The sequence below is a fragment of the Mirounga leonina genome, unplaced genomic scaffold (genome assembly GCF_011800145.1).
Source record: "Mirounga leonina isolate KUSES-001 unplaced genomic scaffold, KU_Mleo_1.0 Mir_173, whole genome shotgun sequence".
NCBI classification, from domain to species: Eukaryota; Metazoa; Chordata; class Mammalia; order Carnivora; family Phocidae; genus Mirounga; species Mirounga leonina.
Window position 1 is genome coordinate 13,881,589 of NW_023270447.1, and position 24,342 is coordinate 13,905,930.

Sequence of the window (24,342 nt, forward strand, 5' to 3'; positions counted from 1 at the left end):
TGGTTAAGCGTCCAACTCTTAAGTCTCCCCTCTGAGATCAGGTCGTGATCTCAGAGTCTTGACATCAAGCCATGTGTCAGGCTCCACACTCAACAAGGAGTCTGCTTGAGATTCTCTCTCCTTCTTCTTCTCCCCCTCCGACTCATGCCAAAATAAATAAATCTTCAAAAAAGCCCACAAAAAATACTAGTTAATACGAAATGAGCATTCATTATATGCCAAGCACTATACAAACTGCACTTACTAACACATTTAATCCTCACAATAGCCTTGTAACACTGTCATTACATCCATTACAAATGTGGAGGCCAAGACAGTGAAGCTAACACAGATTCTGAACTCAGGACATCTGGATTTGGAGCCCATTCGATTATGCATAGTTCCTCAATGCAAACATTTTTCCTCCGGCCCTGTTTTACTCAATTACCATTCCATTTCTCTTTCCTTTTTTTTATAGCACACTTCTTCAAAGAGTAATAAATGCTTTCTTATCATATTTATATCCTTAATCCATTATAATCTGATTTATACCACTCTCATGAATAACCTTATGGGAACTACTGAACTGAATAGGAACTTCTAATTTTAATCCTATTTATCTAATTCCTCAATTTCTTGCTTAATTTTTCCCACAATATAAATGTGCACTGCTTAAGTTTCAATTTTAATTTCAAGTCATTAATCCTCTTGCCCTCTTATACCTGAAGAATCATAAGCCAAGCTTTTAAAATATCACACATCTGTTCTCCAAATTCACAAGCTCATGGAACTATTGTCCAAGTGGTAGGCAGAATTTCCTACTGTCTAGCGGACTTCTCCCCAAGTTTAATTACTCATAAGTACTCATATCAATAAGATGCCAAGTACTATTACTTTTTTTTTATTTTTTATTATGTTATGTTACTCACCATACATACATCATTAGTTTTTGATGTAGTGTTCCATGAAGTAACTATTACTTTTGTTTAATTTTTTCCATATTTGTTTCTCTTCATTCTCATTTCATGTCCCCGGTTTAGATTCACAACTATATCTTATTTAGACATTAATAGTCTCCAGTCTCCAATATGGCTTGTTAATAACTGAATGCTTGTCACTCCCTAAACATGATATATACTTTATCACATCTGCTCATGCTGTTTTTTCTTATTCATATCCAAATCAAATGGCCTTTAGCCCATAAAACCCTCCCAATTTCTCCTTCAGATAATGAATCTCATTAGACATTTCATTATGTTCTAATATGACACCAACTCTATTACAGATTTCATTTTGCCTCACATTAGAGCTACTCAGATGTTTGCTGCCTCCACCAGACTGTAAACCAGATTACACAACAGAAACCTTCTAAATCCCTGAAGTGCCTAGCACAGTGCTAAAATGAACGCTGAATAATTCAATGAATTTAGAATTAACGAGGATGCCACTGAGGTGAGGCAGAATCCGTTCAGAGGTATGAAATGCTCATGGCAATTACTTAACAAGGCTTTCAGAAATATCTAGAAAATGGGGCACAGAGGAAAGGTAGACTCAGAGAGTAACACCGTTAAATTGAAATCAAGATCAACAGGAAAAAAAAAAAGTATAGAAGCTAAAAGGGAAGCAAAATAATGAAGTTAGAAAGAACTCAGGGGGAAAAAGATCAAGAGAAGAATTGAAATGAGATTTCCTATGTTACCTATTGTTTTCTTGGTGTATCTTTAGAGGAACTAGTGTAAATTTTCTACCTGATTTTCACCTGCTTTAGATAGAGGCACATTTTATACTGTGGTCATGAACACAGTTATTATTCTATCAATTACAGAAGCAGCAGTAACATACTTTAGAAAGGCTTTTCTTTGTTTCAGCCATACTATATAACTGTCAACTCTTAAAAACCAACACTTTTTCAAATTAGAATCTACAGTCTGATTTAATTTAAACCTACCTTTTATATCCAAAGGCTAGCGTTGGTTACTACTGAATTCAGGCTGTTTAGCCTGAAAAATATGAACACTAGAATAAATTCAAATATCTGACAGACTGTCTTGAAAATGAAAGTAAATAAAATTTCTTAAAACTATACCTGAGAACAATATAATGGGTGAATCTAACAGATATTTCAAACAAAGGCTATGTGATCATCCATTAAGAACTTTATATGAAGATTTTACCCTGCATAGTTAAAAGGCAGTCTATGAATAACATTTTAGCCCTACAGGAATAAGCTTATCCTATTTGAATGCTGGGGAATAAGTAAATATGCACCGACATGGTAACCTTATTTCTTCTAATGTTCATCACACCTGTGGCCCATTATACTTCCAAAGTATGCAACTACCACCAACACATTTCCCTTACCAAGAAAACAAAAATAATTCAACACACATTCATCCAAATATTATTTAAAAAGGACTCAAAGAGTTAAACTCTCTAAAGGTTATTGCTTCAAGTTAATTTATGATTTAGAAGTTAAAATTTTATCCATTGACAGGTATTATAAATGAACAATTCTATCTCAGCTCATTACTTCTTTTCTAAAATAATATTTTAAAGAATGAGAAATTAATATTTTAAAAATTCAGCCATAGCAAAATGGAGGGTAGTTCAATAATCCAAAGAACTCATTTTCTAAGAATGCACACGTAGAGAAGTTTCAACTTAACTTCTATAGTTTCTTTCTTCTTACATGTTAAAACAGAAATGAAATGAGAAAGCCAAAGTTATAGGACAGTGAATTAGTACAGGTATTTTCATGTGACTTCTGACCAAAAATATGATACACTGAACATGATAAAATACTGCTTTTCTAATTATATGGCTTTAAAAAAAATTTTTAATGTTAAGGCACTCAGTGATACACTCTAAAAATCTATGTAGTTTAATATTTCTAGGAAATACTTCTAGAATGTTTGTGTATTTGTAATTGTTTTAGTTTTTGTTGGACGATGACTTGCAAATGTATCTGTAGTAGATGAATTATTCAGTCTGATTTTACGAACATAATTTTCTTTGCTATAATGCAATCTTATAATGGGATATTATAGATTAGGGCTTTGTTAAAATTAAGATTTTAGTTTTTAAGTTTTAATGTACATTTTGTGAAAACGTAAAAATATAAACTCAGTTTACTATATTTTGGTTTGCGTGTTATATATACATCTCTATTTTGGATTCAATTTTGAAGGGACATATGAACAATACTTTTGATTTTTCAATCATGTAATAATCAGGTTAAACACTGAATGGACTTGGCAACAAAAAAACAATCTGTCTTGGCAACAGAAAACACCTTAGTATATGGGGGAAAAAAGAATTAGTATATGGGGGAAAATTAAAATTATAGGACTTACATATTTACTACATGTATGACATTGTTCTATTATTAACTCTATAGGGGAAAAGAAGACAGGCTAAAAGGCCCAGCTATCTATAGTATATTTTATTCAATTGTTTGTTAGAAGCATGAACTTTGGAGCCAGACTGCCAGAATGCCTATCTCAGCCACTCACTAATTATGGGAATATGAGCAAACTGCTAATCTTTTTGTGTCCCAGTTTCTAAATCTATGAAGTGGGGGACAGTAAGAATAACTTCATTTAGGGATAATGTGAGGATAACTCACAAGGGCTAAGAATGATGTGGGCATTTAATACATACTCAAGAAATGGCTAGTGATTAGTATCCATATGCATCAGACAACCTTTTGGTTCCAGGCACTGAGACAATTTCATTCTAAGCCATAGTATTTCATGTGTTTCTGCTACACAATATATGAAGAACTGTAGCAATTAAGGTGGCACACAAGTAACTCCTTTTAAACTAGTAATTTTCTAAATATTTACTCCTATCACAGGAATTACCCCCCAAAAGATCTAGGCATTTTGAGAGTGGAGCCAAAGTTTTATAGGGAAAACAAATAGTGGTAGAAAAAAAACAGCTAATCCCTTCTATCTATACCAATCATCTAAAAGACCCCACCTTTTAGAAACTGGTATAAAGTATCCTTAAGACTCATTTTGACCAGCATTTCTTTTTAGAAAAGTCTACTTAATGGCCTACATATCACAGTAATTAACTGAAAGTAGCCTTATAAATTCATGAAAATACCAGGTGGTAATTTTGTTCTTCCTAAGCTCTGTGGCTATTGAATGGTTCAGCAGAAAAACAAATAAGAATTTCCAAATAGCATTCACCTTGGAGGATACTGAAACACCCTAATTTATTAAATAATATCTAAAAGACAACAATGAATGAATATCTTATTTTCTTTTTAAAGTTTTTTTTTTTTTTTAAAGATTTTATTTATTTATTTGAGAGAGAGAGAATGAGAGACAGAGAGCACGAGAGGGAAGAGGGTCAGAGGGAGAAGCAGACCCCCCGCTGAGCAGGGAGCCCGACGTGGGACTCGATCCCAGGACTCCAGGATCATGACCTGAGCCGAAGGCAGTTGCTTAACCAACTGAGCCACCCAGGCGCCCCTGAATATCTTATTTTCTAAAAACACACATGGGAAAACATAGGCATTATTTAAATATAAGAAAACATATGAATACTGCTCTATTAGCTCACTGCTACATACTAATTAATTTCCAGTTAGTCTAGCTTTGCAGTTTCCCCCTCATCACTCTCCTGAAATAGCATATATAAGATACCAGTATTTCATGAAAGATGTTTGTTTTTATTGCACATCCTACAGAATCATATTTAAAAACTATAAACAGACTACACATACACATGGATACAAGGAAAACATCACCTAAGGGATTTTAATCCTTTGAGAAAACAACTCACACTCGTATCTGTAGATCATTTTTTTTTCTCTCACAATTAACTACGAGAGAAGTGATTTATATTCTAGTGGTATTTAGTAAGGAAATACTAATGCTTCCTGGTTCTTTATTTTAGGGGGATGAATTCCGTCTTGAAACAGATCTAAATTTTAATTAACTCTGTTTAGTCCCTTATCCACTACCCATTCCCTTTTTTGAACCACTGGCTAAGACCAAAATAAAAAATATTACATTAATAAACAAAAAATAGCTCACTTCTGGACTGAAGTCACTATATCAAATCACTCTGGGGCTATCAGAACCTGGAGGCAACCTACAGTTTCTAGAGTTTAAAGCAGTACTGGGAAGAAGCTAGGCTGTACCCATTCATATACTGGTTTAAAAATTAGTGAAAAAACAAAAGCTGGGCATCAATTTCTTCCACCAAAAACCAACAAATAAATGCAAGAATTTAACTGTCCTGTACAAACCATATTACAAGATAAACAGTCCTAGTTGATGAAGGAAAACGCTATAAAGATTTTCAACTAATTAATATAGAGAAATATGTGAATTAGGGGAGAAAGGCAACATTCGCAACCCCCAAATGAAATAAATTAAGGACCAATCATTGGTGGATACTACTCAAACCATTAGAAAAATATAATGGAAGGATCAGAATGTCACCACCTGAACCTCAATCTATCTTAAAGCATCACTAAACATGGGATAACCAGATGTTTTATGCTTCCAACTTAGATACAGTATCAAACACAAGAACCTATAAAGTATTCTTGCTTGAAAAATATAAATAAATACCACAACCTAAATCTAATCAAGCTTTTGGAGCTAACTTCTGGTTTACATAAAAAATGCAATGGATGGATGAACAAGTTAAGATGACACTACAAAGAAACAGCCACACCAATCAAGACTGTAGGACTTTTTCTCAAAGTAACTAGGTTTCTTCATTAAGTCAGAGGAACTGAGGGTGGAGATGAAGGGAGAGGACTATCACAGATTAATAGTGTCTTAGGAGAAATAACAACCAAATGTATGGCCCTTGAGAAGATCCTATTCTGAACAAATCAACTCTTAAAATACATTTTTTGAGACAACTGGGGAAATTTGAAGATGGATTGGGTATTCAATGACATTAAGAAATCACTGTCAAACTTGATGGGTATGATAATCATATTATCGTTTGGTAAGAAAATGTCATTATTTTAAAGATATTATGATAATGTTTGAGATGACATGACATGATGTCAAGGATTTGCTTCAAAATACAATAGAAAAAATGAACAGATAAAACAAGTGTAGAAACTACTAAATCAAGATTTTACGAATGTGGGATTCACTACATTGCTATATGATGACTGAACTCTCTGACAGTAAAAAGTTTTTTAAAATTACCATGTGAATAAGCCATTCAAAAGTAACAAAACAAGATTCAGAAATCACTTAAAAATAACTTTAAAAGAGGGCGCCTGGGTGGCTCAGTCAGTTAAGCGGCTGCCTTTGGCTCAGGTCGTGATCCCGGAGTCCCGGGATCATGCCCCGCATGAGGCTCCCTGCTCAGCGGGGAGCCTGCTTCTCCCTCTCCCTCTGCCTGCCTCTCTGCCTACTTGTTCTCTCTGTCAAATAAATAAATAAAATCTTAAAAAAAAAAAAAAATTAAAAGAATATTTTAAAGCTTGTTAATTTTACATATTACAAACACAGAAAAAAACAAATTCAATTTAACAGCTAAACAATATTCTACCAGAACAATTATACCAAGATATATTTATTTGGCATGAATAAACAAAGTATAAAATACTGTTTCATAGCTATAAAGAAGTTCTTTGAGAATGCCCTTAACTTTGCTAAAAAGCTAAAATTTAGCATCTAAAAATTACAAACTTTTCTCTATAGCAGTAATTATCAATTCCCTAGTTACACAGTAAAACCATCTTGAGATCTTAAAAAACTACAAACTCCTAGGACTCACTATTCATGATTCTCAGTGTAGGGTAGGGCCTGGTGATTTCAATGTGCAGAAAAACTTTAGACACTGTTCTTTGGAACTACAGATCTACCTTTATGAACAAAGGTTTGTTATAGCTGTTCTCCATTATCAATTATTTTAAGGTCAACAGATTTCTCATAAAAAATTTGTTTTGCCTTTCTGTTAAGGCCATATGATGAGATGGCTGACTGCTACTTTATTCAACTCAAAATGCATAGAAAGCTCAACATAAGTATTCTTTGTACAAATTATCTTCCCTAATTCTTAAAAGGTAGACAAGATCATGAAAAATTACTCCTAGCAATTTTTCTAAAAGTGATCCACCCCTTAATAAATTAACTACACTTCTTAAACATGATAAAATGATCATAGTAACGATGTCTCAATTTATAAATCTCAAGGATTTTTATCACTTTGTTCTATGAAGTAGAATATGTGAGTAACTAATAGTCTGCCAGGTTTGTGATTATGTATTTAGATGTCAGAGTTCTAATTAATTACAAAGCCCTCAGTTTTCCTTCTTGAAAAAGTTAATTTTCTGAGACACTATAATCCCTAGTTACTAAAAGAAAAAGAAGAGAAGCCAGGTATAAAAGCTAGTCTTAAAAAATTATTGTGTAAAATAAACCAATTAAAATATATATAGATTCCAAATTCAGTCAAGCTCTTAGATACAAAAATTATACAAGGTAAAGTGAATCCCCCTAAATATTTGCAGAAAAGAAGGATTACCTAGTTATTTGTGTTCTTACAGAATCTTTGAAATAAAGGGAGATCTATTATTTCATTTTGAATAAGTACTGTTTGAGGAAGACTCAGCAGGAAATGGATCCCATTGATACTAGTTTGTTGTATGTTGAAGTCACTTGACTTACTAAATTTCACTAGAGGCAAATAAACATAGGAAAGATTTAGTTTCCATTCCAGAAGAAGTGACCTCACTAAAGTAATACTGAATGTTATATAAAGGGTGTTTGAAAACTACTTTAAAAGGCAAAACACAAGTGGTTCCTTATAAAGATCACAATATCCACAAATGTGTGGGGGGAAAAAAGTTAACTTCACGTCCCATAGATGGATACTTGTGGATTGAGATAAATTATTTAAAAATAATTTTTCTATAAACTGGCTAGTCTAAAATATTGTGAATCAAGTTGAAGACTCCGCTCTTATGAAGTATGAATACCCTTAATACACATTTTACATGTATTGTACATCCCAATAGAAAGAACTTAGACAACTAATACAGAGACTTGTAAATGTCTAATAAGCATTTAAAAATTATAAGCTAGCTCATAAAATAGTAAAAATTAAAATAATAGTTTGACACATTCGTATTCCTATCAAATTAATATCCTAACAAATCCAAAATATAATACTCAATGCTGGTAGACAAAAAAGTGGAATAGCCAGCCTCATATACCATTCAAATTAATATCAGCTTTCTAGAAATAAATTTGCAGTAAGAATCAGGAGTCTCTAACATTTTCTTTGACCCAATAAATCTAGCTTTAGGAATCTAGTCTCAGGAAATAATCTGAAAGACAAAAAAATTATCTACAGCGTGTTTGTCACAATGCCATATATATGTTAATAAAAAGTATGGAAGTAGATTAAATGTCCAATAAAGGTACTTTCAAAAGTACTACAAATCCACTAGCATGCTAGACAGCTATTAAAATTTTCTAAAAATTTTTACCAAAATAACAATTACAATAAAACATAACACAGAACTGCACAGTGTGATTTTAATTTTGTATAAAATTACATATTTACATAGAAAAGAAAAAATGGTTACCTCTTGTAAATTATCAAAACTACCAGAGTCCATACCATTATTTGATTTTTGAAACTTTTAACTCATCTAACATTCAAAAAATATCTGGAGATACTTAATATAAAAACCCAGTTATAACAAGATGCAAAACCATTAAAACAGGTAAATGATGAAGTCATTTAGTAAAAACAGGTGAATTTACATTATCTTCATCTTTCTTATCAGAGTGCAGAAATAAAGGTATATTGAAATATTCAAAATAGAGCTAGAAGATGAAGACAAATTTATTAAGTAGTGATATGCTTTTAATGCAAAAAATGCAGAACACCGGAAAAATGAATAATAAATGTATAGAGTAGGATACAATTATGCCAGGGCTTCATAATCTTTTATGAGAAAGACATTTCATTACTACTTAAAAGAAATTTCACCAGGGCCATGAGGTTACAAGGAAAACAGAGATGAATTCCCTAGAAGAATCCAGGTGACTTCTAACCAGGACTCCACCCAGAATCCAAACACACAAAGACATGTCTAACTATACCCAAATGGGCAAAACGCACAAACTCCTTCAAGTCCAAGGAAGGGATTGTTATGGTCCCGTGCTTGATGCTAGCTAGAATTTCTTGATATTTTACACTAAGCTATTTAATGACCTGGGTGTGAATTTTTAAACTTCTCAGAAACTGTATGTAAAATCTTCAATTTATCTACTTTGTGTTAAGGATTAAATAATGTATCTAATCCAGTACATCTACTGTGCCTAGTAGAATGCCTAGGACCTGGGAGTTATTCAATCAACGCTGTTTTTCTCTTCTATAAAATAAAATAATTTCTATCAGTAAATAATTTAAGAATCTATAGTGATAATTATAAGCAAAGATCATGTATCACTCACTGTCCCATTCTTGACTTTACCTTTAAAAATGGTACACTATGAAACAGTCAACAAGCCAAGTTGAGGGAATAAAGGCTTAAACTAAGCCCACACAGTGGTAAGAGATTCTGTGAGAAAAGAATGTTATTAACCTAAAGAATCTGTTAAAATTATGGTAAACAATTATGGTTTGTTTGTGCTAGATGTATTAGAAAATCAGAATAAAGGGTCAATATTGTCTGGAGTTACCAGGATTAATTTCAAGTATCAATTGCTTCTCTTGTGCATAAGGTGTCTCTGTTCATGGATATATCACTTATATTACTACATATTTATAATGAATAGCACAAGTGTTACATATCTACAGTAAATATGTTATCTACTTGCAAGAATTACTTCATTATAATATACTTTTACTGAGAGACATAAACTGAACTATAAGAGCTAGTTTATAACTCATCAATCTTCAGTTCCAAATGGACAGAAACTTTCACTTAAAGATAAAATACACATATATAAGAAACCAAGAATTTCCCAAGCACAGCAAATAAAACTATAAAATTTCATCTTAAGTTATAAATCACTTCACTCATTTCATTTGCAAAATAACACTTTCCCTTATTTTTTCTTTATCTTGACTCCATCAACTAATAGTTGCAAATTTTTGCATTGTTTTTCTTGTCTGTGTGAGGTGAGTCAAATCCATTGTAGAATGAGGTGAAATATAAATGATTAGGATAAAATGTGAATACCAAAATAAATCTTATAGAAAATTCTTCCTAGTTTAAATTGTTTTTTAAGAGACAGGGGGCTATAACACGTGTTGAAAAAAATCCATATGACTACTTCCATTACATGTTTTGCCTGTTCACTTTCCACCGTTTCTATGCAGTGCTAAATTATAACAATTAGAATATGCACAAGGACTCTAAAACTGGCTTAGACCTAGACAGTGTGACATCAAATTTAATGTGAAATTAAGAACTCAACAGTATTTCTTCATTAGAGCTTTTCTTCTTTTACTTTGAGAGAGAAAATGAGGACGGTGAAAGGAATATAGCTGAAAGAATTTTCCTAACACTTTAGGTTTTTTTCTACCAACAGCATTCAAATGCCTCTTATCCAAAAAAATAAAATAAAGCCTAACACAATTTCTTAAATTCCAAAATGGGGGATTCATTATACTTACTGGAGTTTAACAGGCACCTTCCCATTTGGCAAAATGGGAGAAAAGTGGTATAGACAATAAAAATCATACCTAAGAGGGATGTCTCCTTGGCAAATGCTGCAGCAATAGCTGGGTCCAATGCAGGCTGTCCATCCCCAGATGGAAGATCAGGTCGAGTATAATCCCTACTTTTATCATTGTTGTATTTTACATTCAAATTCACAAGTTTGGAAAAATCAATCCTTAGGGTACAGCAAGCATTATAAATATTCTGACCATCTAGGGCCTGTAAAAGTGAATAAAGTATATCAGCAGTCTTAAGGAATGAAAAGAACAGGACTTTGACAATAAACCCCAACAATGAAGACCTGCACATAAAAGACACCAGGAAAGGGATCAAATATCATACATCATTCTTTGTTATCCCAACTGTACATGTATTCATTTCCACAAATACTATCTTCTTTAAATAGAAAGTGCTACTTAAATCTAAAATACAACCAGTTAAACACATATGCTAATGCTTTTAATTCAAAAAAAATCTGCAAATAATTCAATCTAAAAAAAAAACAAGGATTACAAATATAGTCAGTCCTGCCAAAGTCATACCATAATAGTCTGCATAATACTTTAATTTTATTATACATACACATTTTTTGCTGGATGGCAGAAGTACTTTGATGTCACATTTTATGAAGTGCCTCAAGCCAAATAAGTATCACTGTAATGCATAATAGCAATTCCCATGAACTGGGGCAAATACTATTATTTCCTTAAACTTGAGGTGCTCAACCTGAATCAAAATAGACTGTTGAATTAGAAAATGCAATGTCATCCCAGGAAAGCTCGGGAATAGAAGAGTGCAAGCTCTAGAGTTGAAAGCCTACACTCAATTAGGTCATCTTGAAAAAGTTACTTAACCTCTCTGAATCTCAGGATCTTTCTTAATCTGGAAACAGAGATGATAATGGCTGCCAGGATCCTCACAAGGTTACCTTGAGGATTAAATAAAAGATCACATATGTGAAAGTACAATGTGAATTTTAAAAGACATATGCTGCTGTTATGAATATTACGGGTTGTTTTTTTTTCCTGGTCCTACATAATCACCATTTCTCCTCCAGCTGGATATAAGCCTAGAACAAACTAAAGAACAAGGGAATATATTGTTAATTTTTCATTAGAAGAATAAACATTTACTGTATAAAATAATGGTTTAGAAATAAAAAATGTTTAGCTCTATAAATCACTGTGAAAATGAAAAGACAGTTCTTCTGATAATACATCAATAGATTAAGCCTGATGTTTATATAGACCAAGATCCATTAGGCATGTAAATCTAGTATTATTTTGATAATAGACCAACACTTTTGCATGACCTTTTTAGAAATTGGACTGAAATATATATGAAACCTTAGGACAAATTCAAGAGATTGTTGAATTTTTCTCTCCAACCCTCACTAATACCTCCACTGTTAATCTTTTTCTGAGCTGTTATTCTCTTATAAAGCAAAATGCTAGGGGGCAAAATTTTCCAATTAACTGAAAATAACTGCCAAAAATTTTAACTAGTATATAAAAAGAATTTTGTTGGCTCTATCACTCAAACTGCGTTTACATAGCAGTGGTTCCCAGAGCTTTCAGAAACAAACAGAAACAGAGCACTGAGCTGCCACCCCCAAAGATTATGATTTCTTAATTCAGGATACCTAAGAGACCCCCCCCCTTTTTTTTTTTTTTAAACAAGCAATCTACATGACAAGAACCTAGGTGGGCTCTGGACCATACTTTGAAGAACGCTATAAATTCTCCTCAGCAAAACCTAAAGGTACACCTTGCCAGCTAACTGAATTCCCAGTGCTTAAGACACATTTTTCATCTCCCATTCATATGGAACAACTGTCACTAGAAGAGGAGAGGTAGGCTTGAGATTCGCTTTCTAAACTTATATTTTTTGCCTATAACGTTATATAACCTCCACTGCTTAAACAAGCATAAAAATGTAGCAACTCTACTACAAAGTTTAGAACTAACTCATTCCATAATATACTGAGATATACAAGGATGACTGCAAAATGGAAGAGATCTGTAACACAACAGATGCTGGGAGAGTTGTGACATGGGATGAAAGTTCTAATACGTACAATGTGCCATACACTGTGCTAATGTTCTAGGAATTCAGCAGAAAACAAAGAACACAAGCTACCCACTCTTACATGACTTAGAGTAAAACTGAAAATACAGACATCTAACAAATAATTATAAATCTGATGTGTGGTAGTGAGAACTAAGAAAAGGAGGGGATGTAATGTAGTTGGAAGTTTATGGAAGACCTCTCTGAGACTTGCAAACCTGAAAGAAAACAGGAAGAGTTGGACATAAAAAGACAAAGAGAAAGCAGTAGAAGCAAATGCAACATCAAGCTGTAAGCCTGAGAAATCAAAGAAAATACAGCATATGCAAGCTATTTTAAAAAGTCCAATATAGTAAATGGCGAGACAAGCTGAGGACTGATTAAGAGTTTTGTAAGCCATGTTAAGGACTGAGAACTTTATACTAAGGACAAAAGTCAGTCACTGAAGGGCACTGAGAATGGAAGTTATAGGACTTTAAGTTGAGATCACTCTTAGTACTCTGTGGAAAAACAGGTGTAGGGGAAGAAGTCAAAGTGGTGACCTGAGTCAGAAGGCCACTGAAGATTTAAGAGATGATGGCTTAGATAGTGCTTTATTCAAGCTGTGATTCATGGACTAGCAGCCCAAACTCATCTGCATGAAAATAAGGAGTCTATGTCAGAATCTGTATCAATATCACACTAAACACATTGTAGCTAGAAGTAAACTGACTTGTATTTTGGCAAAAGCTCCTGGTAACATCAGAGACCAGCACTCTGAGTAACACCTGGCTTAGCCTAGGGTGGTGGCAAGAGAGCTGGGAGACAAAAGGATAGATTTGACAGAAATTTAGGATGAGAATCAGTAAGATTTGGTGATAGGCTGAAAGTAAAAGGAATAAAAAGCCATGTTTTCTGGCTTGTTACTGATGTCAAATTTGGTAGCCTGAGCTTTACTACCACAGTAAACACCACAGGTGAGGCAGGTTTTTTTTTTGCGGGGGGAGGAGAGGGTAAGTTACAGGAGTTGAATTGAACACACTAAGTCTGAAGGTGCCTGATGGTCCACTAAGTTCCTGGTCTGGATTTCTTAGAAAAGATCTGATGCTAGAGAGTCATGTGGGCATGTCAGAGTCACAAAGGTATAATACCTTTGTGGGATGTGGGAACAGGTAGTCCCCCATGCAGAAAGGGGAGGGATATGATAAGACATAGTCAGAGAGGCAGAATATATCTAAGCGAGAAGTGTTAGAGACCAGGAGAAGAGATGATTTTAAGAAAGAGAATGGATCACACTGTCAAATGTTACCTAGAGGATAGGGATGATAAGGATTGAATAATGCTGTTGAGATTTAGCACTGTAGCAATCGCTGGTGACACTGGGAAAAACGATTTGGGTAAAGGGGGGTTGGAACCAAATTGCAGTAGGTAGAGAAATAAAAAGGAGGTAAGTATAAACAGCAAACAAAGAGAGCTTATTTACTAACTCTGGCTATAAATGAAAAGGGAAAAGAATAGGTGAACAGATGGAGTGTTACGTGGAGTTCAGGGTAAATTCACATACAATGAAAGAGATTTAAGGATGTTTCAAACACTGGTGAGAAGTAGCCAACAGAGAGAAAAATATAAGAGAAAGAGGGGATGACAGTGCAAAGTCTCTTGGAGGGCAGAAGAGGATAGAATCTGGTGTTACTGTCTTAGAAATATCTATGCCTTTTATTACAAGAGAAAGATAGGTGTGGTATAAGTAGATTTTGTAAAAAAAGCTGATTGGAGTTTCCATCTGATAGTTTCTATTTTTCCTGAGAAGCAGGAGGCAAGGTCATAAGGGGGAGTAAGGAGAGACTTGGTGGAAAGAGAATTTTTTGATATAGTCATTGTGAAAAATGGGACAGCATGATGACTAGAGAAATATGGTAAGATTTTTCAAGTAGAGGGCCTAGTCTAGTTGTAGTTGATGATGATGAATTTCAACCGGTACCAACTGCTAGATTATATGATATTCTCTAGGTATACTAAACAGTCCAGATACAGGCATGAAGAAAGATTACTACAGTCATCAAAACTATATGTTTTAACAAGGTGTCAGGGTTACAAGATAATGGGGAAAGCAAGTTTGGGAAATAAACTTTTTTCCTTCTCATTATAATAGTGAAATGAAGTTAAGTTCAGATACCAGAATAGTTCATTAGTAATTAATATTAAATAATTACCTACTCTCTTGGAATTACAATTAATTGTACATCTTTGTAGAAAAGACCTGAGTGAGTGTATATGACATTAACAAATGCCTGATGCTTATTATCTGTACACGGAAGATTGGCTAAATGAAAACTTCAAATACCTGATAACATTATTAAAGCATAATCTTTTAGATTACTATAGATTACTTCAGATAAAACACACATATAAACTATTTTCCCTATTGAATTATAGCCCAAATGCAGTGTAATTCCAAATCAAATTCCATTTCATTGGTCTTTTACCAAATACTCATCCCTCTGCATCAGAAGGGATGACAAAAAATATTCCACATTAAGAAAAACACGCACTATATTTAAATATGTTGTGAAGGTACAAAAAAAAAAAAAAAGCCATAAAGATCATGGCTTCTAGGTTGTCTGCTACTGATCAAACCTCATACCACATGGATTTTGGCTACTCTTTAAATACAAAGTATCTCCAAAGTTGGAGGGCTGGGGCACGTAAAGAGAAATTATTTTTGGAAAAAAGAATTCCAAGTGTTAATGTATGCCTGAAAAGGAAAATATAATAAGATTAGGTCATGTAACTTAAGAACCAGTGAGTTACAACATACTGGAGAAAAACAGGCTGAAAATATGTCTACCTCACATATAGTGTGTACTACGATCAGTAATTTTTTTACCTCTAAATATTAGCCTCCCCTTGTAACACAGGAAAAATTCCTGTTCTGTTTACAACATAAAATATCAGGAAAAAATGAGATAACAGCACTTGCTAAACCATTTCAATTATGCCAATATTAACAGTACAGACTTTGTGCTACCTGAAGCTATTTTTGCTCCCCAAATGAGATTCTGAGGATAGAAACACAATGAAACAATCAAAAATGGTCTAGGTTCCATATAATCTATCTTAATCTAGAGGAAGCACTGAAGTACTACACCATAATTAGTTTGAAAGTAAGAGTAAAAGGGAGAAAAAGAGGTAAGTCAGAAGGTAAAGGAAGATAAGACAGTTGATGTAATGGTTTAATAATGAATATTTAAGGGTTTAACAACAGAATAATCATCACAATGAGATAATATGACACAAGAAGTTAAAAAGCTAGAGCAAAGTGGATTTAAATACTATACACGAACAGAAGATTAAGGCATTTAGAAGCAAAGATACAGTATGCAGTTTTCAAGGGTAGCCATGATGTGGGAACATATTTTACTTCTTTTAATAGTTTCTTACCCTCCATATATAACAATAAAAAATATAAAGGATGTAAATAAAAAGTAGACTAGGAACCTATTCACAAAAGCTGCCTTTAAAAACAAATCTTTAAAAAGAATATTAAATATACTGTAGTCTTAAATAAACTGAGAACCTATAATAACATCTGAGCCACATGTGTGATGATACACTTTAGCCAAACTGTCTTGATAGCTAAATTAATTACTCTGAAACTCCCACTGAAAAACATTTAAGATCTTTACTGGTGTGCATGCTCCATCCTCAAGAGCTTAAAACTTTGGACCTAAGTCAAAAAAATATGCAAAATAACAGAAGTCTGTATTATAGATAACTACACATACAACTATCCTTAAAAAGAAATACTTCTTTACCACAAATTTAAGCTTTCCTAATAGTATCTAAATGACACCAATTTGTGCCATCTATAATGCTACACGGTACTGCCAAGTTATGTCAGTATTAATAACATTAGCTACATATATGCATGTATATCTATCTGCCACTGAAAAATATCGCTATCTCAAAAAAAAAAGCTCCAGACTTACTAGTTTTGCTTGTTGAGCATTTACTGGATCACCATACTGGAGAAGAGCTTGAAACTGGTTATTTTTTGTAAATGTGATTATCTTCAATACAGCACCAAACTTAGAAAATATCTGTTAAAACATTAAAATCAAAGTATTATTTATCTGCTGTATCATTATTTCTCCAGTTTATGGGTAAACATGAAAATTAAGTTAAACTTACTTGGTGAAGAACATCAAGTGTTACAGGGTAGTACATATTGTCAATAATTATTCTAAGCACTGGACTCTGGGCTGGAGTCACTGCACTCTCACTAACTGTGGTGCCACTAAGAGGAGTATTTGCTGTCTGGACAGCTGTCACAGCTTGAAGAACTGCTTGAGCACGCTGAAAATTGACAGATAAACACTTTAGAAACACACTCAGTATTTTCACTCTACTCTGCTGCACGTTACACTATTAGCTCATTTCTTTTCTAGAACACATACAGATTAAACAAAATTTAACACTCACTCAATAAATGCTTTCTGAGCACCTGCCAAGAGCCAGTTTTTATCTGTTTATAATTGAAGTATTCTACTAGTATTTACTTCAAAACAATTATCTAGGGTTTGGGAACTATATTGAACAAGCAAAGATAGGCAAAGTAATTTATTTTCAAAAGAACAAAATATAGGGATGCCTGGGTGGCTCAGTCGGTTAAACGTCTGCCTTCAGCTCAGGTCATATGATCCCAGGGTCCTGGGATCGAGTCCCACATCAGGCTCCCTGCTCAGCGAGAGTCTGCTTCTCCCACCCTGCCTCCGCTCCCCTGCTTTGTGCTCTCTCTGACAAATAAATAAAATCTTAAAACAAAACAAAACAAAACAAAACAAAATATAGTTTGGCAGATTCACATAATCAGAAAATGTTTTAAACAGAAACTTTTAGAGAACAATAAAACTTCAACCTAATATTAGTCACTCCATAAAAAAGGCACATGGTAAACCTCAGCAAGATTACTAGATTACTTCTAATACAATCTTAAAGGAGGAATACTCAGGATACATATTAAGTCCTTTTTCATTACTAGCATAACTTCTAAGATACTGCTAATTAAACCAGGAGAGATCCACTACTATTGAGACACAATTTCTGAGTTTTTTTTTAAATTTCTGAGATTTTAAAATGTGAAAAAAAATACACAATAGAATATTACTACTGTGATAGGTTCATTGATAAGGAAATAATTTTTCTACCTATCTGGAGTCAAAAAACCTACATAAAGGCAAATAACTATTAAGTAACAATGACAAATACTGTTACATTGCTTTAGAGTTTGAAAAAGCTATATTGGCAGATGAATAGGAATATTAACTGAACACCATGATAAATGAAAAGGAAGGAGAACATAAAAGAATTAGGCCAACACTTATGAGAATAAACAAAAATAGTGCTCCCTCTAGCAGCACATTTGCTATGGTGATAATCATTCTGCAATATAGAAGTGTATCAAATCAACACATTATATACCTTAAATTACACAATATATCGATTATATCTAAATAAATCTGGAAACAAAAAAGAAATAGTTCACTGAAATGTCACATAACCAGGAGATCACAGAGTTTGGAATTCAAAGAGACCACATGCCCATCTGGTTAAACCTCATTGTTTAAATGCTAATGAAATAATATGACCTACAAATTTATATATTGGCTAAAGTGACTCAAAGTATTTTAAGCAGTATACTGCAATATTACTTCCTTCATGAATAAAGCATGTCCTTGGATATATTTATGTTATTACAAGCAAAGAAATATCACAAATTAGGAAAACACTAACATCTCCTCTTTCAAATAATGGAATGTCTTTTTAAAGGAATCACATGATCATGATATACTATCCAAATGGTACAGTTAAGTTTCCTCTGCAACCCTATCACTCTATCTGCTTTCCCCTACCCATTCCTCACCAATATTATTGTGGGTATCCCTTCCAGAGATACCATCTACACATGAGCATATATGTATCTAGTCTACATAAGCACATAGGTATATGTCTACTCCATACCTTCTTCCCCAATATTATTCACTTTTCTCCATCTTCTCTTTTTAGCTTAATAATTAGGTTCTCCATTATCATTAACAATAACTTTCTAAATTTTTTTAATTGATGAAACAGAGTTGGCTTGCCAATCTAGGTTTTAATTAAACTTAGAGAACCATTACATATACATATAAATGGACACAAATCAGAAGTGTATAAGCTCAATAAAACATTACAAATTGGACAGATCTATGAAATGACTAGACAAAAATAGAACATTATCAAAACCCTAATTGCATCACATAGTATGTGTTCTACTTTGGCCTGGCATTTTTTGGTGTTTTTTTCTTTTGTTTTGTCTTCTTTCAATAAATGTTACTTTTATGATGTGCATCCATGTTTTGCAGGTACCAGCAGCTTGGTCATTTTTTTGTATTCTAACAAATTCCAACGAATGAATATGCCACAACATATTCTACTGCTGCTGAACATTTGGATCATTTCCAGCTTTGGACTATTACGCATTAGTGTTCCATGAGCTTTCTCATACATATCTTTTGATGCACATATAATGTGTTTTTCTCAGGTATGTAACTAGGAGTAGATTTACTAAGTCAAAGAATATGTATATGCTCAGCTTCAATACATATTTCAAGTTTTTAAACATGATTCTATGAATTTACATTCCCATACGTATATATGAAAGTTCTAGCTTCTCTACCTTGTTACCAACACTTGGCATCACTCATCTCATCAATCTGATGGTACATGGTAGTATCTCACTGTGATTTTAATTTGTGTTGAGGTTTCTTAGTGCAAACCTAATCCACTCTGTGGATCAAAAGATAGCTTTCTGGAGGGAACTAAGGTGAGACGTGAAGATGTGTAGCAACTGGCCATGTGAAGTGTTGGTTGGAAAAGTGGTACAAGGGCAGGCAGGCCATAATATTCCAGGCAAAAGTAACATCACAGAAACACAGTGGCCCCAAAATATTGGAAATAAGAGAAAGCATGCCAGGTTTACAATTACTTTTGGGTAGAAGCATAGGCAAATATATAGCCAATAAAACAGAAATAGTAGCCACCTTTTCTGAGGGCCTTTATTGTGAACATGAAAAGGATCTGATGCAGATTTGTATGATGAGAAGGGAAGAGGAGGGAGAGGTACTAGGGAGAAAGAATTCAAGAGGGGAAAGTAAAAAATAGATCAGTACGAGCTATTATAACAATATAGCCAAGAGGTGATTGTGTGTGTATGAGCTGTTCAAGTAACAAGAAAGATGATGAAAACTAGGCAGATATTATAAGAGTAAATTGAAAAGAGTTGGTAACTTCATGAAAGATCATGGAAGAATTCATGGTTGACTCATATTCATTTGCCTCTCCTATTATGAATGCCCATGAAAATGCCTATAAATGAGGTGATGGGGATGAAAGTACATTCTCATGATGAGCACTGAGTAATGTATAAAATTGCCGAATCACTATACTGTACACCTGAAACTAGTATAACACCATTATGTTAACTATACTGGAATTAAAATTAAAAACTTGATAAAGGGGAGCCTGGGTGGCTCAGTCGTTAAGCATCTGCCTTCGGCTCAGGTCATGATCCCAGAGTCCTGGGATCAAGCCCAGCATCGGGCTCCCTGCTCTGCAGGAGGCCTGCTTCTCCCACTCCCGCTCCCCCCTGCTTGTGTTCCTGCTCTCGCTATCTCTCTGTGTCAAATATATAAATAAAATCTTTTTAAAAAATTAATTAAAAATGCCCAAAAATGAATACAAAATGGAATAAACCCAAATACTGAATAGAGAGAATGTTGTTAGCTGAGAATACTTTCATCAAATTTCTGGAATACAGAAAAGGAACAGAAACAAATGACACAGAAGACATAGCAAACAGGGTTTGCACTGACAGCCACGTGAATCAGAGAAACTGGGAGAGTCACAGAGGGCAGAGGGGGGATATAAAAGGGTTAACGGAAAGTCTGCCTAATGAACAGTTAAACTCCTCTTCCTCCCCTCCCCCATCATCTCCTCTCCCTTAACCATTAAAAAACAAAAACAACAAAATGCTCCCTTCAAAGAAACAGGAATTCTAAAGGGAGTTTTATTGGCCCAGACCTTTTTGGTATTTGGGGGATCCCAGCTTAGTATCCAAACTCATTACTTAATCTAGAGGAAAGCATACCATTCCAACAAGTAAAACCTAATTCTGAAATATGAAAGACTACTGGGGGAGGAGGGACAGAAAGATGGATACAAGATAAACATAACAGCTAACATTGAAGGAAATGAGATAATTTACATATAGTGAAGTATTTTTTTAAATACTGTTAATTAGGGGCACCTGGGTGGTTCAGTGGGTTAAGCGTCTGCCTTCAGCTCAGGTCATGATCTCGGGGGTCCTGGGATCAAGCCCCTGTTGGGCTCCCTGCTCAGCGGGGAGCCTGCTTCCTCCTCCCCTCCCCATGCTTTCTCCCGCTCTCTAATAAATAAATAAAATCTTTAAAAAAAAAAAAAAGGTATGGTTTTAAAAATAAAGTACTATTAATTAGTATACTGAAAGAATTGTGAAATCATAAAACACGACCAATTTTAACAAAAAAAGATGACCAGAAAAGATTAAAGGGTTTCTGAAAACTAAAAATATGGCTGCAAAACCAGGTGTTTTTCAACAGAAGCAACTTTGCATTGATTGTTCCCTATATCTGGAATAATAGTAAGTGCATTTATTTCCTAACCCTATTTAAGATTATCCAGACCAGAGTAAGTGCATTTATTTCCTAACCCTATTTAAGATTATAAAGATGCCTTATCTTTATCCTTTTCATGTTCCTTGCATTGGAAGCTTTTAAAATGAGAATGCCTTCATGAATTACTTTACTAAAAATACTAATATATAAAACAAAATTGAAATATACCATTTTAAATTCTAAGTAAAATGAATATAGAATATTTTCTTTTGGTATATTTCCAATGATAAATTTTTAGAAGTACAATTTCTGGTTCAAAATTAATGAAAATTATTACCAAATTAAAACAAACAAAAAACCCCAGAATATTTAGCCTTCAAACAAAAGTTTTAAATGCTTATTTATAAACTATCAAAATGATCTTGAAAGGTCACTTTTTATGATGGTTAAAATCTATGAAGAATTATTAGTCTGTTACATTTTCAGTAAGACAAAGAGTCTGATATAGTTTAGATTTTACTGAAACAGAAAAGATGTAATTAGCTAAAAACTATATTAAAAGAGCTAAAGTTTTTAGACCATTCCTGCATTGCTATGTATTTAGGTATAAACCCATTCTTACATTATTTTTTAGAATATATTTTTAAATAATTAGTATCTTCTACATCACATTTAAAAAAAATAAATCCACATATTCATATATTCTCAATTCTTACATTCCCCAAGTAAAACCATTAATACATCTTCAATAAAAATCTTTCCAGGAGAAACCTAAGGCCTATAAAAAGTCAGATAACTAAAGGCATTAAAATCATACCTTAAAAGTCTAAGCAGCAGAGTTCTACAGTTTATGCGAACAGTGAGCCCAATCTCATAAACAAGTTTCTACACAAAAATCTGAACTTGCAACATGGAAATGAACATTCTGACCAGAACCTTAACGCTCTGAAAGAATATTATTTAACTAATTCATCAAGTACCTATTTAAAACATGAAAACAGACTGCACATACTTTTTGTAAATTAACATAATATTTAATATTTAGGGATATACCGCAAGGAAATATCTTAAAAACAAGAAAATGCCCATAGTTACATCTTTCTGTTAATAAGTTTGAGATTAGTATGTCCATTTTGTTTATGTACCTACACATACTCACTTGGTTTAACGTATTATCTGTTTTTAGTTCTTTGTGATTGGAGTACTGGATATAAATTGGTTGGTTACGGAGATGAGGTGTCACAGCAGAATAGTAATTAACCATAGTAATAGCTGCTTCCTCTGTTGCTAGTTCCAAAAATGCCTGAAAATTTAAATAGCAAAAATTGGAATACTATGAATTATATTCAGGTAAACTTCAATATCTGTGTAATCTATTCAGCTAATGAGAAAAATCAGTCTCTAGAGTAACCTTTCCAGTTACATGTAGACACTCAAGTAAGTTATCCTTACTTATCCTTCCATACACCACAAATGTAGTCCAACAAAAGCTAGAGAAAATAAAATCTAAACATTTTTCAATATCCGAATTTTACCATTCTGATACTAGAGAACATGAGAGATCTCAAAATCATTTTTAAAGCAGTATAACTCAAAAGAGACAAAGAAAAAAATTAAAAGTTAAATATCAGATTATTAGTGATATTAATTATATTTATTTATATTTCATTAATGTCACTAAATTCTTCTAAATGGTATCATTAGAAATTTTAAAACAAAGTTTTACTTTAATATGCCTTGGTCTTTCTGCCACAGGTACCATTTATTCAATGAAGAATACCTAGGATTAGTGACTATTTTCTTCTAATGCTATCAAATAAATATTTCCATTGGATAAGTTTAAAGGGTAAGATGCTGATAGTGCCCCCACTGTTTTCTGATATTACAAAGAGTAGAGCCACAATAAAAGAAATCCTTCATTTGTATTCATTTGTATTTCTGTATTTTCCACAATCCAAAATCTAACAATCCAATCTATAACAATCCAAAAGTGAATTCAAAAGGCAAAATTGAAAACTACAGTGACGTATTCATTTTGGCTCCTTAGCATTAGTTTCTCAAACAGCATCACCAGGAAAAGCCAGAGTAAGACTTCTGTTATGTTCTTTTAAAAAAGTTAGGACCTACTATCGTCTATCCTTTTATTAGAAGTCAGCTAATTCAGGCATACTGGGTAGTTTGGGGCTTAACATTTTATAGGTCCTGAAAGAAGCATACCTGATTTTTCCCTTTCAGCATAAGGATGTTGGTCACCTTACCAAAAGGTAAGCCTAAAGCAATAACTTCAGTTTCTGTCACTTCACCAGGTAATTTTCGAATATGAAGTACACGAGAAGGAGCACCATCCATTTTATCTTCTCCTTTAAATTTTTTGCTATCATTACCATTGGCTGAAAGACATTAAAAAAGTCTTTATTATTTTTCCTGATTTGTGTAAAAAAAAAAAAACAACAAAACACAAAACAAAGTTTAAAAAAGAACTTAAAAACATAGCTGAGTACACCTGAATAACTCCTAAAAATTTGAAAGCCGGGCTTCCAAAGGAATAGAGAAAATCATGTTCACCAATTGCTATTAGATAAAATTACATTATCAATTAAGATAACTATTAGATAAATGTTTCTGAATAGTATATGTAAAGAGTAATAAATAAGCAAAAACACATTAAAATACAATTTCATAAAGAAATTGTCCAGTGCTAAAGAACACAATTATCTTACAATTTAATAATTTTATTACAGACTAACAGAAATACAAAAAGAAAGTGAAACTTTTGACTCGGCAAAAATTAAGGAGATTTTAATTTTACCTGGGAAATTATAAATGGTTCAATTTGGAAAATATCATACTCAAAAGTGGGAGCAAAGAAGGCAATTCTGTAAAAATAATTATGCAGACAATCCACATTATGGCTTACTTACAATGAGCCTCTCCTAACTTACTCATACCACC

The 24,342-nt window shown here is 33.3% G+C and overlaps 1 protein-coding gene across 5 annotated transcripts in view; it reads right to left on the reverse strand.

Moving 5' to 3' along the window:
* PTBP2 (polypyrimidine tract binding protein 2) overlaps positions 1-24,342 on the reverse strand; it is a 95,918-nt gene that overhangs the window by 18,880 nt on the left and 52,696 nt on the right. For all 5 annotated transcript variants that reach the window (XM_035017969.1, XM_035017968.1, XM_035017967.1 and 2 more), the window contains exons 4-8: positions 23,608-23,780; positions 22,550-22,693; positions 16,889-17,053; positions 16,687-16,797; positions 10,675-10,870 (exon numbers count right to left, since the gene is read on the reverse strand). In XM_035017969.1, the coding sequence (XP_034873860.1) occupies positions 10,675-10,870; positions 16,687-16,797; positions 16,889-17,053; positions 22,550-22,693; positions 23,608-23,780 (789 nt within the window). The remainder of the gene's footprint in view (positions 1-10,674; positions 10,871-16,686; positions 16,798-16,888; positions 17,054-22,549; positions 22,694-23,607; positions 23,781-24,342) is intronic.